The 16,161-nt window shown below is 37.1% G+C and overlaps 1 protein-coding gene across 2 annotated transcripts in view; it reads left to right on the top strand.

Moving 5' to 3' along the window:
* The window catches only part of AHR (aryl hydrocarbon receptor), a 118,054-nt gene extending 103,945 nt beyond the window's left edge, over positions 1 to 14,109 (top strand). For both annotated transcript variants that reach the window (XM_019508525.1, XM_019508526.1), the window contains exons 6-9: positions 1,508 to 1,617; positions 4,192 to 4,333; positions 5,113 to 6,373; positions 11,265 to 14,109. In XM_019508525.1, the coding sequence (XP_019364070.1) occupies positions 1,508 to 1,617; positions 4,192 to 4,333; positions 5,113 to 6,373; positions 11,265 to 11,420 (1,669 nt within the window). In that variant the 3' untranslated portion in view covers positions 11,421 to 14,109. The remainder of the gene's footprint in view (positions 1 to 1,507; positions 1,618 to 4,191; positions 4,334 to 5,112; positions 6,374 to 11,264) is intronic.
* Positions 14,110 to 16,161: the final 2,052 nt, after the last annotated feature.

The raw sequence follows: 16,161 nt of genomic DNA on the forward strand, positions 1-16,161 counted from the left end.
TAAAAAAAAAAAAAAAAAAAAAAAAAAAGACAACTACATTAGCAGGTGACAGATCAGCATAGCAAAAATTCCATTAAGTTGCTCACGCTCCAGCCAAAAAGAGCCCTCTGGCTTCTCCTTATTCCTCCTTTTCAAATTTAAGATTTGTTGTGCTTTTAGGCTTCCCCTTCATTTGTAATTGGCCATCTGAGTTTGACTTCATAATGCAGTCAGGTTGTTGTCCACCATTTTCCAAGCTTTTCTCATGTTCCTCAAAATACTGATAGAGAAAAGTAGGCATACGAGTAAAAAACTTGTGAGCCATAACGTTTCTATCTTTCTTTTCCCATTTTTCTTTGTATTTATCTTTCAATTTCCACAATCTTGTTTTCTTCTTATGTCCAAATCATTTCTTTCCTTTTCTTATGTCCCTTTTTCCTTTTCTTTGTCAGTTCATTTTGCTTGTCTTTCCATTGTATCTGCATTTCTTTTGCTTCCCTTCTTTTTTCATTTCCTTCCCAGTCCCTGCCCCATACTGCCCTTTCCCTGTCACCTTTCATTGTTACCTGTCCCCCCCCAGTTCCTTCACAATTACTGATTGTTCATTTCTTCCTTCCCATCCCTGATTTGCATCTTTTTGACCCTTCAAAAGGACTTTTACAGAGTCATGTTTAACTCTTATGGCTATTTCTTGCACAGCTGTTTTACACTATTAGGAAGCAGAATGCGTATCCACTCCTAAACTGAACTTAGGTGAGTGGTGTGTCTTTGGCATTGGAGATGGCAGAAGGTACCTAATTAATTACTAGATGAAAGAAGTGCTTAAAATATTCTCCTGTTTTAATGGGACTAGGGTTGAAGTGGCACATGCTTCTGGCCTGCTAAAGGAGAATCAACAAGAGTATCTCAGCAACTTCTTCATTACAACATAAGGGCCCATAGATTATTGATTAACAAAAACAGCATATTTGTGGTTAGAGTATTTACTAGAAGAAAATTGCCTGGAATTTTGAATACCTGTCAGACTAAGTAAGAAAATCAAGAGCACATTTTCCCCCTAAAGTTAGGCTATCTAATTCCATATTTAGGCACACAGCAATAAGAAATTTTGCTATATAAAAGACCAAGAAACCCTAAGGTAAATGGGAGTATTTACCTTAAGGTAAACCCTAAGGTAAATAGGAGTATTTACCTTACTATATTGCCAGAAATTTGTCCACTAATATATTCATAGGCTCCTAACACCACGCTTAAGTACCCAACTTAACTTTAAGCCTCTGTTTTTGAACATGCTAGCTTTTTTGTGGCCCTAGTTCTATGTATTGAAAATGGCATAGCTAAATCATGCAATCTTTTTATTGAAATTTTAACGGGAATTATAGACATACCTTTGCATATTATCTGTTGTAAATCTTCTTGTCCTCCTTTGCTATAAGTAATGTATTATATCTACAGGAGGTTTACTTTTTGTTTAAACTGTGAATGGGTTCAGCAAATAGAACTGAAGGTCTTCCTTTTTGTCTTACAGAGGGAAAATTGTTCTGGGATATACTGAAGCAGAGTTGTGCATGAGAGGAACAGGTTATCAGTTTGTTCATGCAGCTGATATGCTTTATTGTGCTGAGAATCATGTCCGAAGTAAGTGTAATTAATTGCTGGTAAGGCAATCCGCTAAAGCAAAGCCAAGATTATATTATACTGAAGAACTGTATAACACAGCCTATATTAATCTAGGTTTTAACAAAATAAATACTTTTCAATGTAGATGTCCTTGTACTACATGTAACAGTTTATGCTGGAAGAAGTATTCTATATTCCTATCTAGACACCTTTCCACTTAAATAGCTCAGTTCCTGTCGCATCTTGCTGTTCACGCTTCCTCTTCTTCATAGCTCAACTGTCGCTATTTCAACAACGTCCCTGGGGCAGAAGGACTACTTTTAAGAGAGGTTTCCTGTCAGAGACTAAACTGAGTGCTTTTTTTGATCCTGATTTAGCTTTCTTAACAAAAATTAATCCCTAAAGATGTCTATTCATGTTTTATAAATCTCTATTATTGTGTTCTGCTCAAGAGCTATTTAAGATGAGAAGTACAGTATACTACTTTATTTCTAATGTCAACCAGTGATATGGTGAACTTCTTTCGGTCCTTTGTTTCTGGCACTTGTAATATTGTGCTCTCTGGAAGCTTTTGGAGGTGTCATTAAGAGGTTCCCTACTAGCAAACACGCTTTTACTGCTGCTGTCTTTTGAAAGAATGTTTAATGTCCTTACTGGTAGGTTTTAGGTTACTTGCATATAGTTAAAACACTTGTGACCCTGCTTGTTCATAATTAGTTGCAGAGCAAACTGGTAGCCGTCTTTTACTCCTAATCAATGAGAGATGACAAAGAGATGTGGGCTTCTTCCCAGGGTGTGCTTGCATAGTTTAGTGTCTATGTAGAGTACACTTAGAGTTGGTACATGCAGGACACATCTATACATGAATATTAATGGAACACAATAAACTCCAGCGCAGTTAATGCTGCAGTTTATTGCTCCTGGGTACACAGCACCCAGGACTGCAGCACATTGATCCAGGGCAACACAGCCTTGGCTGGCAGGGTCAGCCTGCCAGCCCAGGCCTGCTTCTGCTCAGCTCAGCATGCTGTGGAGGGTCTGGCTAGAGCTCGAGGGTGCTACAATGCAGTTCTGTCTGGAAGGAAGTCCCACCTTGTAGCACCCTTGTGCTACAGCCTGTCCTGGTCACTGTCTACATATAAGGTGCAGCAGAGTAAATGACTCCTCCATAGAATAGTATTTGTGTTGGGCAGTACTATCCTATGGCAGAGTTAATCAGCTTACTCTGGCCTAACAGCAATTCTTGTGTTGGCAGTGACTCTTTACTGTGTAGCTAATTAGGCAACTTCACAGTAAGCATCTTGTATAGATGCACCCACAGATATTACGAATTTGGGAAGCCTTAGAGAAAAACTTGGTGATCGACTTAGTCACTCCAACTAAAAACTGGTCAAAAGAGAGTGAAGATATTCAAAGATAACTACTGATTACTTCCAGTTTTGGCTGAGACCAGGATTGAAAATGGTGGTGCTAATAAGAAACATAGATTTCATAGATATTAGGGTTGGAAGGGACCTCGGGAGATTGAGTCCATCCCCCTGCCCCAGGGGCAGGAAGTCAGTTGGGGTCACAGGATCCCAGCAAGATAAACATCCAAATGTCTCTTAAAGGAGTCCAGAGTAGTTGCTTGCACCACCTCTGGCTGCAGTCTGTTCCAGGCCTTGGGGGCTCAGACAGTAAAGAAGTTCTTGCTTATGTCCAGCCTGAAATGGTCTTGGAGGAGTTTGTGACCATGTTCCGAACTTTTTAGAACTTCCTATGTTTGGAGATTTAATATATCCAATAATGAAATGTTCTAGGAAGAAGTGAAGTGAGGATCTCCATATTGACTTTCTCCAGTGGTAGTGTTCTCTATAATAGATTATTTTCTCTTTACAGTTCTTAAAACTTTATTTTTCTTTTAAACTTAATTTTCTCATTCAGTTTTAATGCAGTTATTGATGATGCAATTATCTTGACAGTTTATATATAATTAAAGTGTGGGCATACTTTAAAGGAATTTGCAGGAAAAGTAATAGCAGTTACATTTTTGAGGGAGACTTCAAAAATTTACATTTAAGCTGCTCACTGTTATACCACTGTTATCGTGCCAGTGCTATAAAAATTAAAGCATGACACAATCTGAATTAATAGCAAACGCTCTGTCATGTTTATCATTACTATTGCCTTTTATCTGTAAACTAGCTCAAGGCTTTTTTCATATACTTGCTTTTGTATTTAGTGGTCCCTGCAGTTGGGGAAATAATGGACAATGATTCTTATGGGGTATTCTCAATCTTTAATGGATTTCTTGAAATTATTTTTGTGCTTTGGCTTTTATATATTGACCTGTAACTAATGTCAAGCATGGTGGCAAGTAAGCTTCCAACGTATCATTTAGTTTTATTTCCTGGGGTTAAATGGGCTTAGTTTTCATGTCTCCATGGCCTTTTCGAGAACATAATGTTATAATATGGATATATGTTTACACTATAATAATTACCACTATTCAGTATAAAATTGCTCTTCACACAGTGTGCTATGAACATAATTCTATGTTTCATTGTTTTTTAATTGCACTGAAATAAGTAAGTCTGACCATATCAATTCTAGTGATAAAAACTGGAGAGAGTGGCATGACAGTGTTTAGACTTCTTACCAAAGAAAATCGATGGGCCTGGGTACAGGCAAATGCACGCCTTGTCTACAAAAATGGAAGACCGGATTACATCATAGCAACACAGAGGCCTCTTACGTAAGTAGTTGTTATATAATGACAGTATCATTTAAAATTTTCCAAGTCATAATCTGAATTGTAGATCTTAAGCAAGGATTTGGCAAGGGAGGTTTGTTCAGTTTGAAATGAAGTGTTCTCTGTCCTGAAGCAGAAGGCTTTATTGTAATCGTTTTAAATGTGTTGAAAACAATCATTGCACTACTTCTTTTCTTGATAAATTCCTCTCTTGATTGTCCGAATCTGTATGTAATGCTGATCATGACAGATGCCATTGAGGCTTCAGGTACAACAGTACTTCAACCCGACCTTTAATTTTCACCCTATCTAGGCTGGGGAAAAGAAGATACCCAACCGCAGCTGCATAGACATAATACTTACCTATAGACATTAGCCTCACTGTACAGTACTAACTGTGTTTTTATCATCATTCATAGAAACTCAGCACTTCTTCCTGGAAAGTGAGGGAAAAATAACAATTCAGTACTGAATTATTCATACATCTAGCCAATCAATAACAATTTATTTGCCAGAATATTGTGCACTAATGTTCATTCTCAAATCATAGTATTATAGAAAAAACATGGCATATGTTATTATGTAAATATAATTTTTGGAAATGTACAGTGGCATTACAGTTAATCTCTATTTCATAATCTGTTATTCATTTTACCCACTGAAGTTGAGTTTTAGTTAACTTTTTTAATGTTTCAATTGCAAGGGACAAAAGTAGCACTAAACATTTGCTGTAATTAGTGTAGCATTCCAGTTACTGTACCATATGTGTGTTTTAATTTCAGAGATGAAGAAGGAGCAGAGCATCTACGGAAGCGAAACATGAAATTGCCATTCATGTTTGCCACTGGTGAGGCTGTGTTGTATGAGGTAACTTTCCCAGTGCCAGGCCTAATGGATCCTTCTCAGGCAAAGATGAAAAGTGCCAGTGGGAAAGGAGCTGCTGCCAAAGCTACACTACACAAAGAATCTGTTGATCCCAAATCACTGCTGGGTGCCATGCTAAGGCAAGACGAGTCTGTGTATCTCTGCCCTCCGGCATCAAATAAGCTTTCCTTTGAGAGAAGCTTCCTTACAGATGCCAGGGACGAATTGGGCAATGTTATCAGCAGCAGCTGGCAGGATAATCTCTTACCAGTTGGAAATAACATTCTGAAGCAGGAGCTAACTGAGTGCCCCCAAGAAAGCAGCTTCATACTGCCTGAAGACAGTGCAGAGCTCTTTCAAGATAACAAAAACAGTGATTTGTACAGCATCATGAAAAGTCTGGGTATTGATTTTGAAGATATAAAATGCATTCAGCAGGACGAGGAGTTTTTAAAAACAGAATTTTCTGGTGTGGATGATATTGGAGACATAGACATAACTGATGAAATCCTGACATATGTTCAAGATTCCCTAAATAATAAAGCTGACTTCTTATATTCAGGTTGCCATCAGCAACAGCCCATGGTTCAGAATGCCAGCTGCTTGGTACAGCAAGAGTTTGACCAGCAACAACTTCATCAGTACCAGAAACAAATGGTAGAACAGCATCAGCAGCAACTATGTCAGAAAATGAAGCACATGCAGGTCAATGGGATGTTCTCAAATTGGAATTCTGCCAGTAGTGTACCTCTTGGCTGTTCACAACAGCCAGAGCAATATGCATTTTCCAGCACCCATGGAACTACACAAGAGTGCACTTACAAATCGGAAGTCAGCGTTGCACCTTATGCATGTAGACAAGAGTTTATTCCTTACAAGCAACCCACAGGCATGGCACCACAGCTTTCTGATTTTACTCAAATAGACTTCCCTGTAGGAAGCTTTGATGGATCAACCTATCCTGCTTCTTCCAGCTTGGAAGGTTTTCTCAATTGTTTGCAGCACATCCCTGAGAATCAAGGGTGTGGAATAAATTCTGAACCAGTTATGCTGACTCCTCAAACATGTTATGCAGGTGCTGTGTCTATGTACCAGTGCCCACCAGAAACTCAACCCAACTGTATGGATCAAATGCAGTATAATCCTATGATGGCAAGTCAACAAGCATTGTTACACAAGGTATGGGAAATGGGGGTGTTTTAAATTCCCTTAATTTTCTGATTGTTTTTAGCAGAGAACTAGATGATTTATAAGATATAGAATCTATTAAATCACTGGGTTTGAAACACTCAGAGATTAGGAATGAATGAAAGCTACTATATCATATGTTCATTAGCATGATTTGCACTTGCAGACATTGTACCTGGTACCAATTCCATATCCACATCACAGGAACCTTCCCAACTGACATCTCAGTTGGAAGTATTAAGGGGAAACCTCACTTAACCATCTTCTTATACCTGGAATTAGGTTTGAGGGAAACTGGCAGAGTAGCAGAAGTTGAGGCTTTCCCTGCAAAATAGCTATAAGAAAATAAGATCACTATCAACACAGTTACCTGGCAAATTTTGTTATCATGAAATACCCCTTAAATCCTTAGACATCCTCCGTAGCACGTATGAAAAAGGTTATATTATCAGTATTTGAGTTAACTGTTCAGATTAAAATTAAAATTTAAAGTTGATATTAATATATTTCAGTGTCATATAAAGTGTGTATGGATCATGGATTGCTGTCCTCCTTCACATGTGAACGTAATGTAAATACATTTTCAAGCTGTGTAAAAGTACATATTTACTTAAGATGAGAATCTGGTATATATGTGGCCTATGGTTTACACATGAAATATTTTAAGAATTAAGTTTTATAAATATGTTGTATGTTTATAAAAATCCAAGTAGTCTGTTAATCACTGTTGACATCAATGTTAAGGACTAACAAAGAAAATTGACAAGTGCTAAGTAAATTAGGCACATACTCAAAAACAAAATGTAACTATTCCATTAATGGCACTGAATATGATAATACATGAGGTTCAAAGCAGAACATGAACATCACTGATATTAAGATGCTGCCCCTAAAATGCAATTTTGTTTCTGGTTCTGAGCAAACAGATTTAGTTTAAGCAACTTCCAAAAAACTAAACTAATGTGAAAAGATTTTTAAAATCTGACTATAGTGCAGCAGACATGTTTGACATTTATGGTACTTGCATGCAGCAGTTTATGGATATGCCCAGGCACCCAGGGCAAAGCGCAAATGGCAACTTCTGGTTCACAACCGAACGTGAATGTGAAGCTGCTGGCTGCAGTCACTTTTTTCACTCTTCACCATTGCAAGTTATGTCACTTCTTGCAGTCAAAACCAAAAAGTGAATACAGATTTAAAATAGTTGTCTTGTTTTAAATATTTCAAATTTGTATGGTCACTACCTAAAGTGTTTCATAATCAAAGTAGAATAATATGGACAGTAGAAAAGAACAAAATTCATTTATTCCCTTTCTTGAAGATACTTTGGCAGAATTCAATGAGAAAGTTGATGCAGCATTTGGTTGCACTATGCCTGAATCCAGCCAGCGGTATTAATCCTTCAGAGCCCCAGGTACTAAGCCTGGAAAACATCCCCTGGCCCATCCAGGTTTATTCCCATGAGAAGCATCCCTATGCAGCATTGTCCTTTACACAAAATCCATACCTGTATAGTACCGCTTTCTTATACAGTTCTAATACTGGTACATGAATTATTCCATTCTCTACTTCATGTAATAACAGTTTACATTTTCATTTTTTAGTGTAGGCCATTCATTTCTCACAATATAACTTTTAACCACTTAAATTATTCCCCCTTGTTTGTTCATATTGAGTAGTTTTATCTCTTTCATGTTTCATGGCAGAATACCATACTGGGTTCTCATAGTACTAACACAGTGTCATGTTATGCACCGTTATAGAAATAGCGCTACTAGCCTGGTTGTTAGAACAAATTAACATAGTACATTTCATGATATGGTATCTTTACTTGTTTATTGGAAGGCAGATCAAGTGTCTTCAGCCTCTACAGGTCCATGCACCACAGAACCGGATTTAGGTACCAGGACAGTAAACTCTGTAGAAGGTTTTAAGGTAGCACTACATAAAGAACAAGATACATTGCCGGCCATGCAATGACAGGGTGGGACCATTTTATGGGCTTTCTGAAGAGGGCTGTATAATTAACTGCCTCCCTGTGCTACTTGGGCTAATGGAGCATCAAATGTCTTGATGAGGCAGCAGAGTAATTATGACCCTGGTTCTGCCAGTAGACACAATTGGCCATATACACAGGAACTTGAAAGACTGGAACTTGTGGGAGCACACAGGAGTGGGATTTTTGCTACAAACAACTGTTTTTGGTTTTTCATTTTATTTTTATATTGATAAATATTCTCACACAAAATGAAAAATGTGTCCATTTTACACTTTGATCAAATAGACCATATCCACTTTGATCTATATTTGTTTGCATAAAAAAAACATACTGCTTTATGTATTAAAAATAATGCTGCTAGCTGTGAAAAGTGTTAAACTATCATGTTCTGATTTGTTTATGTTTTCATAAAAAATTTCTTAATTTTTTATATCAGAGGAGATGTAGAACAACCAAGATAAACCCAGCTTTAAATATATTTGTATCATGGAGACTAGATTTCTTGCCATCAAAGAGCGATTTTAAATAATTGTGTTTGCATGAGAGAAATAGGAAATAAAGGCAAATTTGTACACTTGAAGCAGTAATTATAAAGAATATATTGCAAACCAGAACTATAAAGGTAAATTAAATATATAAGATACGTTCACTGTAGAGAGGAAAAGAATTGATTGTTACAGTAAAGCAGGTAAAATTTCATTTGAGGTTGAGAGTCATGGTTATTCATTTTTTTTATCCTTCCATGCCTATATTACTCATGGATTATAAGGCAAAAGAGAAGTCTGACTAGCTCTTGCACAACCATAGAGCTTCCTTTATCACTGTTTGAACCAAAGTATATGTTTACAAAAAATTGTGTCCTAACCTTTGATAGTGGTTCCAAAAGTTATGTCTGATCAGTACCCCTTTGGTTGTCTCCTCTTCATCATTCTCCACCCAAACTAATTATTTTTACCTGTTCAGATAAATCTGACAGACCCATCCAAATATGGAAAAGTAATCACATCAACAGAGAAACATAAAGGAAAATACCGAGGAAAAGGGAAGTGACCCAGGAGAATTTTCCCTTCTGTAGCTGGAATAATGGATCGATGGTATAAATGATCTCAAAAGGAATTGTCATTTTTTGCATTAAAAAGCTGAATCTGTAGCTGCTGTCTGTAGCCATTTAGAATAAAAAAATGAATGCAGACTTACCATCAAATCTCAATAATGGTCTTAGCTAAAAAAGCAATTTCCAAAGATCTGCCTAATTTGTATATTGAGTATTTTATGGCTTTACTTAAAAGCTTATATGAGGCCTCTTTACAAAGAATTGAGGGGATTTTTTTATTTGTTTGCTTTATTTTCTTTCCATAAGTGAAGCACAGTTTTGTACAGGAAATATTCATCAGCTGATTGACATAATCCCACAAGTAAAATATATTTAAAGAAAATTGCTGAAATGCATTTTATCAAAACTGATGACAGCCATTTGGTTTATTTGGCTTTGTCAGATAGATATGGTCATTATTCATTCAAGGAAAACTCCAGTTTATAGTCGGTGTAGCAAATTCCAGTTTATGAAGTGGACTGACTGTGTGGTTATAGGAGTACTGTAGAAGCTAAAAACAGTCACCTGCACTCAGCATGTGGTGTTTAGCTGGATTTTAATTGTAGCATTCTTGATGAGGAAATTTGAGGTGGACTGTGCATTCCACAAGTGAAAATTACACTACAAATCGGATCTGTAGGAACATTCAGTATGCCTAATTCTTCACTTGTTAATTAGCAACAAATCTACCTTTGACTTCAGAAGGATTAGGATCCCCCAGTATTTTTGTATAACTTTTCACTTCTCTAAATATTGCAGTGCTTTTTATTTCATTTGAGAGCAGGAATCAGGATTTCACCATTTGGTTTCTTAATGCAGTATGTACAGTTCTAGAGAGTATTCACTGTCTCAAGGAGTTACTCTTGAGAAGATTTAAAGTGTATGGAAGGTTTTTCTTTTTTCCATTAAAAATATGGCATTTCGCATTCATATATTTATAGAAAAAGGAGGAACTCTTTAAGTGTCTTTTAACTAAAAAATAGTCTCCCAGAGTACCTTGGAGAAAAGGGATTTGATTTCAGAATCATGAGTGGCACCCACCAATCAACTACCATTTGACAGTATTTGAATACTTCAAAAGTTTAATCAAGTCTTCAGCATCAGAACTAATTTTAGAATTGCTAGGTGGCTCTTTCATTTGTGAAATACAAATTAAATACAATAGCCACTATTAGACTCAAGTATTTAGAGTCCTAAGTAACTCCTTGTGGGGTTACTGATCAGGAATTCCAGTTTTGTGCAGTATTTACCTTAACCTGGTTTTCCTGTATACCTCAGCTCTTAGCAATAATAATTTTTGCAGTTTTAGGATTACAAACCTTTAATGCTATCTGTGTGAATCTCAAAGCATGTCATAGGCATGGTGACTATAATATTTTTAAGGAAATCTGGGACACTGTGCCCCAGACAGGAGAAGCAGTACCCAGACCAGCCTACCCCACCTCCAGCTCAGGAGAACAAAGGGCACCAGAATACAAGGTTGCCCAGTGCTGTACGCACATATGCACAGCAGTGCTCTCCCCCCAGCCCCAGGCAGGAGAAACAGTGCCCAGCCCAGGACACCCCTGCCTCCAGCTGCTGCTCAGAAAGAGCCAGGCCAGGGAGTGCAGGCAGGGTGGTGCCAGTCCAGGACTTTTGTTTCCATTTTCACCAACTGGACAAAGTGCCTGGACAGCCTACAAAATGTTGGATTGTCCTGGCCACACCCGGATGTATGGTCACCCTAGTCATAGGGGTTTCTTTAAAGAAAGGTATTGCTTTATACTAACCACTGTAATATTTTTTTCCAGTTCCAAAACGGTTTCAATGGAGGAAATTTAACTGAAGCATATCCCCCTCAATTAAATGTGATCAGTAACACACAGACTACTGCACACCTTCAGCCTCTTCATCATCCCACAGAACCCAGGCCCTTCTCAGACTTGGCATCCAGTGGATTTATGTAATTTAGAGCTAATTGACCTATTTGTTGTTTTGTATTGGTGGAAGATTGAATTGTGAAGAAGAATGTCATCAGGCTAAAGAAGTTGGGCTTTAAAGATTAAAATACATATTGAGAGGTTGTGGTTGGTTGCACTATCTGCCACTTGGATAGGTAATCCAAGACCTACCATTCTGAGGGTGGGAATTAGAATTATAATTTGTCTAAAAGTGAACATGCGCTGATTTCCATCAGACTGAAAATGTGTGTTACAATATGGATTACATATGTAGGACGTGTAGGACGTACTACATCATGTTGTAGAACATAAGATAAGGCAAATGGTTTTATTGTTAAGAAAAAAAATTGGGCACTTTGACAATGTTATTTGTAATGGCAAGGAGAAAACCTTTTCACACTTGAATTTTTTTCAGACTTTATTTTAAAAAAGTTAAAAAGCTCTAAATCTACAAGCATCAAAAGCAGTTACTTTTATTGCATACTAAGCTCTTTAATTGCTTATTTGATATTTTAACTTCTTTTGGTTTAGGTCTCCAGTTCTAGCACTTTAATAAAAGCATAATTCAAGGGTATGATATGCAGTTTTAGGTTTTATATAAAACAGATCCATTGCATTCCTTTACTGTCAACCTCAAGTGCCTCACAACTTGGCTACCTTGTTTCTCAAAGGAGCTTGTTTCTGAAAAATATTCACCATAAATTAATTAGCCATATTCCGTGAACTTTTAGGTAACATCTACAGTGCTACTCGCTGCTTGTTTTTTTCCCAATACATCTTTTAGTAAATTCAACTTAAGTTTGTGTCTGCAGAAGTTTTAAACCATTATCTAGAGTTTTTAATGTTCTGAATTGAGTTCATCTAAGGGTTCCTTATTCTATGTTATCGTTTTGCTTTCTTCAGGTAAACAGGGTTAGAAAAGAAGCAGATTTGGGGGAGGGAGGGAATTGTGGGTTCAAAGGTGGGGGATGATTTCTCAGGATTAGTTTTAGAATATTAATGCTGAAAAACATGTGCCTTATCTTGTGTTAAAACACTTAAATGTTCTTTACAAATAATACAAAGCTGCTCTATGCAAATACTTTCATTAAAATGGATATTAAAAAGGGTTACATTTTAAATCAAGGGAAAGGAACTCTTAATAGCAAACAATAGTGAGGCTTACTTTTGTGTTTAAAAAAAAAAAAATGTACTCCACGTCACATTTTGATTGGCTGCAATTTTTAACCATCTCAGTGGGGAAGAGGTCTGCTGTTTTAATGTCCCTGATAAATTGCACTCTTAGAGAAAGAAGCTATCCTTTTTATGTATGTAAACCCATTTTTAAAGTTTTTTGCGCAAAATACATAATCAAAAATATTTTAGTTCAGGTTTTAGTGAGATATCCTTGTAATTAAAGGATTTTTGTAATTTTTGTTTTCAAAAAAGCAGAAAACTTTTTTTATCTGAGGATTGTTAGAATTGTTGACACCAATGTTTGGTGCAAAATACTAGTCTAAGTGAGATATAAAAATGTGTTTATGTTCAAATTATTGCGTACTCGAATGCTGTATAGTTCATATATAACAAAGATGTCATTTGTAAAATATTTTAAACCAGTTAATTTTAAAGTGTTACATCATTATATATAAAGAAAAATGTTTATTAAGTTTGGTATATATAATATAAATGGTGTTGTAGACAGTTTGTTAAAAAGGAGAAAAAGAGCTCCATCTAGGTTGGTGTTCATATTGTTTAATACAAGGACAGTAACTGAAAATTTGAAATCATTCTTCTTTAAAATAGGCTTTCCATGAGGGAAAATGTATTTAATGTGATCTGCTAGACCAAATTTCAGTTTGTCACAGAACTTTCGGGTGTAAGACTTTACCAGTTCTTTTACTCAGTGTTACTAAATGTGAAATTTCTTCAAAAAACTGTATTAATAAACAGCTGTTATTCAGGAAAACCCATTAAGTGGCTTATAACAGGAGAGTCAGTTCCTTAAAATGTGTCAGACTTCTTGTTTTCAGTAAAAGACATCACTAGAAGTTTTGAACTAGCACCTGGACCCATATCATATTTTAACATTTGAGTTTTTTATTTATTTAAGGTCTTGTTTTAAACTAGTATATGAAGCATCTTCTAGTCAGTGTGCCATTTAAGAGTGGATTTGATGATTATATAAATACTGTAAAACTAAAAGGTTCAAAGGGATAATGTAGATTTTACATCAATAGAAATATCTTGTTTATCAGTTTAGTTAAACCAAATACTTGTTGTCCTATCACTAAGTGCCAAGGAAGCAGTACTGCTAGTTTACTGCCTTACTGCAAACAAGTTAGGTTTGTTATATGCATAATATCAGCTTATTTTCTGTGTTACCTATGCCTACAACAAAACTGCGATTACTAGTGCACTCTAGATCTGCACCAAACCATTGTTAAAGTGCACAGGCATTTTTAATGTGTTTTTAGCCCTCCAGCTCTGTTATAAGTAAGATTATAACTCAGTGTTAATCAGTATTACTATCCAGTTTTGTAAAAGTTTTCCGAATTTGTTTTTTTCTGTCCTGTTCTTATCTGTAATTTGCTATGCCTGCAAATGTCATGCAATACATTTCTTGTGCTAGAGTATGGCTTTGTAGTGCTCTTGCTGAATTTCAGGAAAGTTTGTAAAACAAAATATATGGTAATAAAATAATCACTTGAATGTAGCTGACATGCATTCTTTCATGACAAATGTTATTTTGCTATAGCAGTGTAAATATAAAAAAGGCAGCACAAAGAAGGTAAGAATGAATGCTTCTTGTAAGGCTGGGTGCTTGTCACCAAATATATTTTATAAACTTTTGGTATTTGCATCATTGAGCTTTGGAATTTCCCAAGTGTTAAGTGCTAACACAAGTAGACAGTTTGGTGCAGCATGTGCATCTGTATTTGGATCTGAAATGTACATATTTTTTGCCAAAGTAAAACAGAAAGAGGTAACTGGTTTAATCATTTAAATTTTAAAGTATTTAAATGTAAATAGCAGTTAACTTAATGGTTGAAGTTCAGTCAGACAGAGTAGGCAGCTTGAGTCTGCATGTTTCTGTGCTGTCGTCATTCCACTGCATGTTAAGCAGTAAAAGATTCCCCTAGCCATTGAAGAGTTTATTGGTGTGGTACAATATTTTCATTCATGCTCTTTGGCAGCATGGCATATACAGGTACAAGATACGAGAGTAGATTTTAAGCAATATATCATAGGTTTAACAGTTGGTAAGAGTGATGTATGCATAGAGGCATTAAAAAAATGCACGTTGGGCAAACCCCCCTTACTCTTAGGTATGAGTTCCACTCCATTTTTTGGCTACTGAAGCCCATATTCAGAAGCCAAAAAAAATGCTGAATTCAGCAGCAAAAATATAGGTCAGTTCTCCCCCCACAAGCAACAGAAACCTCCACTGCTGCTCTACAGCTATTCCCAGAATGCCTTGCACTGGGTTCCTGCTTCCTGAAGCCATAAAGTTCCGGCAGAGCAAGACAAGGCAGGAAACAGCCAGGTAGGCTGTAGTGAGTAGCCCCAGGGTGAAGCATTCTTCCCCACCCACCCTGGTGCCCCTCCCCTTGGACCATGCGCCCTGCTTGCCCACTCTGTTGTGCTGCTGTGTATGCCCATCTCCTGCACCAAGCACCTAATGAAGTCCACTCAGGGGCATAGGTCTCACACCAGCTACACAATAACCCTCCCTTGCCAGCCTGTCCCCAAGATACAGCTCACTTCTAAGTTGTCTAATCCTGTGTTTCACATAGAGAAAAGAAACATTAACTGAGACATTGAGTCTCCAAAGACTTCAGGCCTCCCATTACAGTCCACCAGCAAAATTCCAGGTCTCACCTTGGGGTGAAAGTGGCCATCATGACAAACACTGTTTTGTATCTCTCTAATTCTGAATCTGTTGTAGCTCAACTATCAATGAGATGGCCTCAGTGCTGAAGCTTAGTTGTGATATACCTGCCAACCTCACTTCTCATGTGAGTTCAGTGCACAATAAAGTGCTTGCAAATTCAGACCTTGACTTTATTTCCAATGTCTTCTATAATCAGAGACAGATTGAGGTTAGATCATACTGTTGGCTTCTGCCAGCAACCCATCAATACAACAGATGTACAGCTTGAAAACCCAGATTTTCCAGTGATGGGTTGGCCTCTCTTAGGGGTCCAAACCTTCTGATAGGTCAGTGATTTAGGAGCTGTCTTACAGGAATTAATACCAAATTGCCAGCTTCAAACTGGCTCATGCTTTTTTGAAGGTACACTCGCTAACCCTGTGTGCCATACCAAAGCCAACACTTCTCTTAGATTTCTCCAAACAATGTGCACTGCTAGTACTGGGAGATGATGAAAAAACCTAAATAATATTCATGATTATACCCTGCACTGTTCCTTATACATGACAAACAGCTATGCACATTGCATGCCTTAGGTAGCATATTTCCAACCTGGTAGTTTAGACGCACACCTCCATTCATTCATGACATCGAAGCAGGTCACCATATTAACATTCCAGAACACACTTCCTATAGGTGGGAAATATTTCTCAATTTCTGTAGTATCAGCCCAACACCATGATGCTCTTTGATTTTATAGACGGTTATAGACAAGTGCAAAATAGCCTCTCCAAGGGTGCCAGCCTCCATTCAGGTCCAGTACTCACCACTGAATTGCTGGAAACTAGACTTGATTCTCCACTAGTATATCTGAAACAGCTTTCAGGTCTAATA

The sequence above is a fragment of the Gavialis gangeticus genome, unplaced genomic scaffold (genome assembly GCF_001723915.1).
Source record: "Gavialis gangeticus isolate Ggan-Ray unplaced genomic scaffold, GavGan_comp1, whole genome shotgun sequence".
Classification (NCBI taxonomy): domain Eukaryota; kingdom Metazoa; phylum Chordata; order Crocodylia; family Gavialidae; genus Gavialis; species Gavialis gangeticus.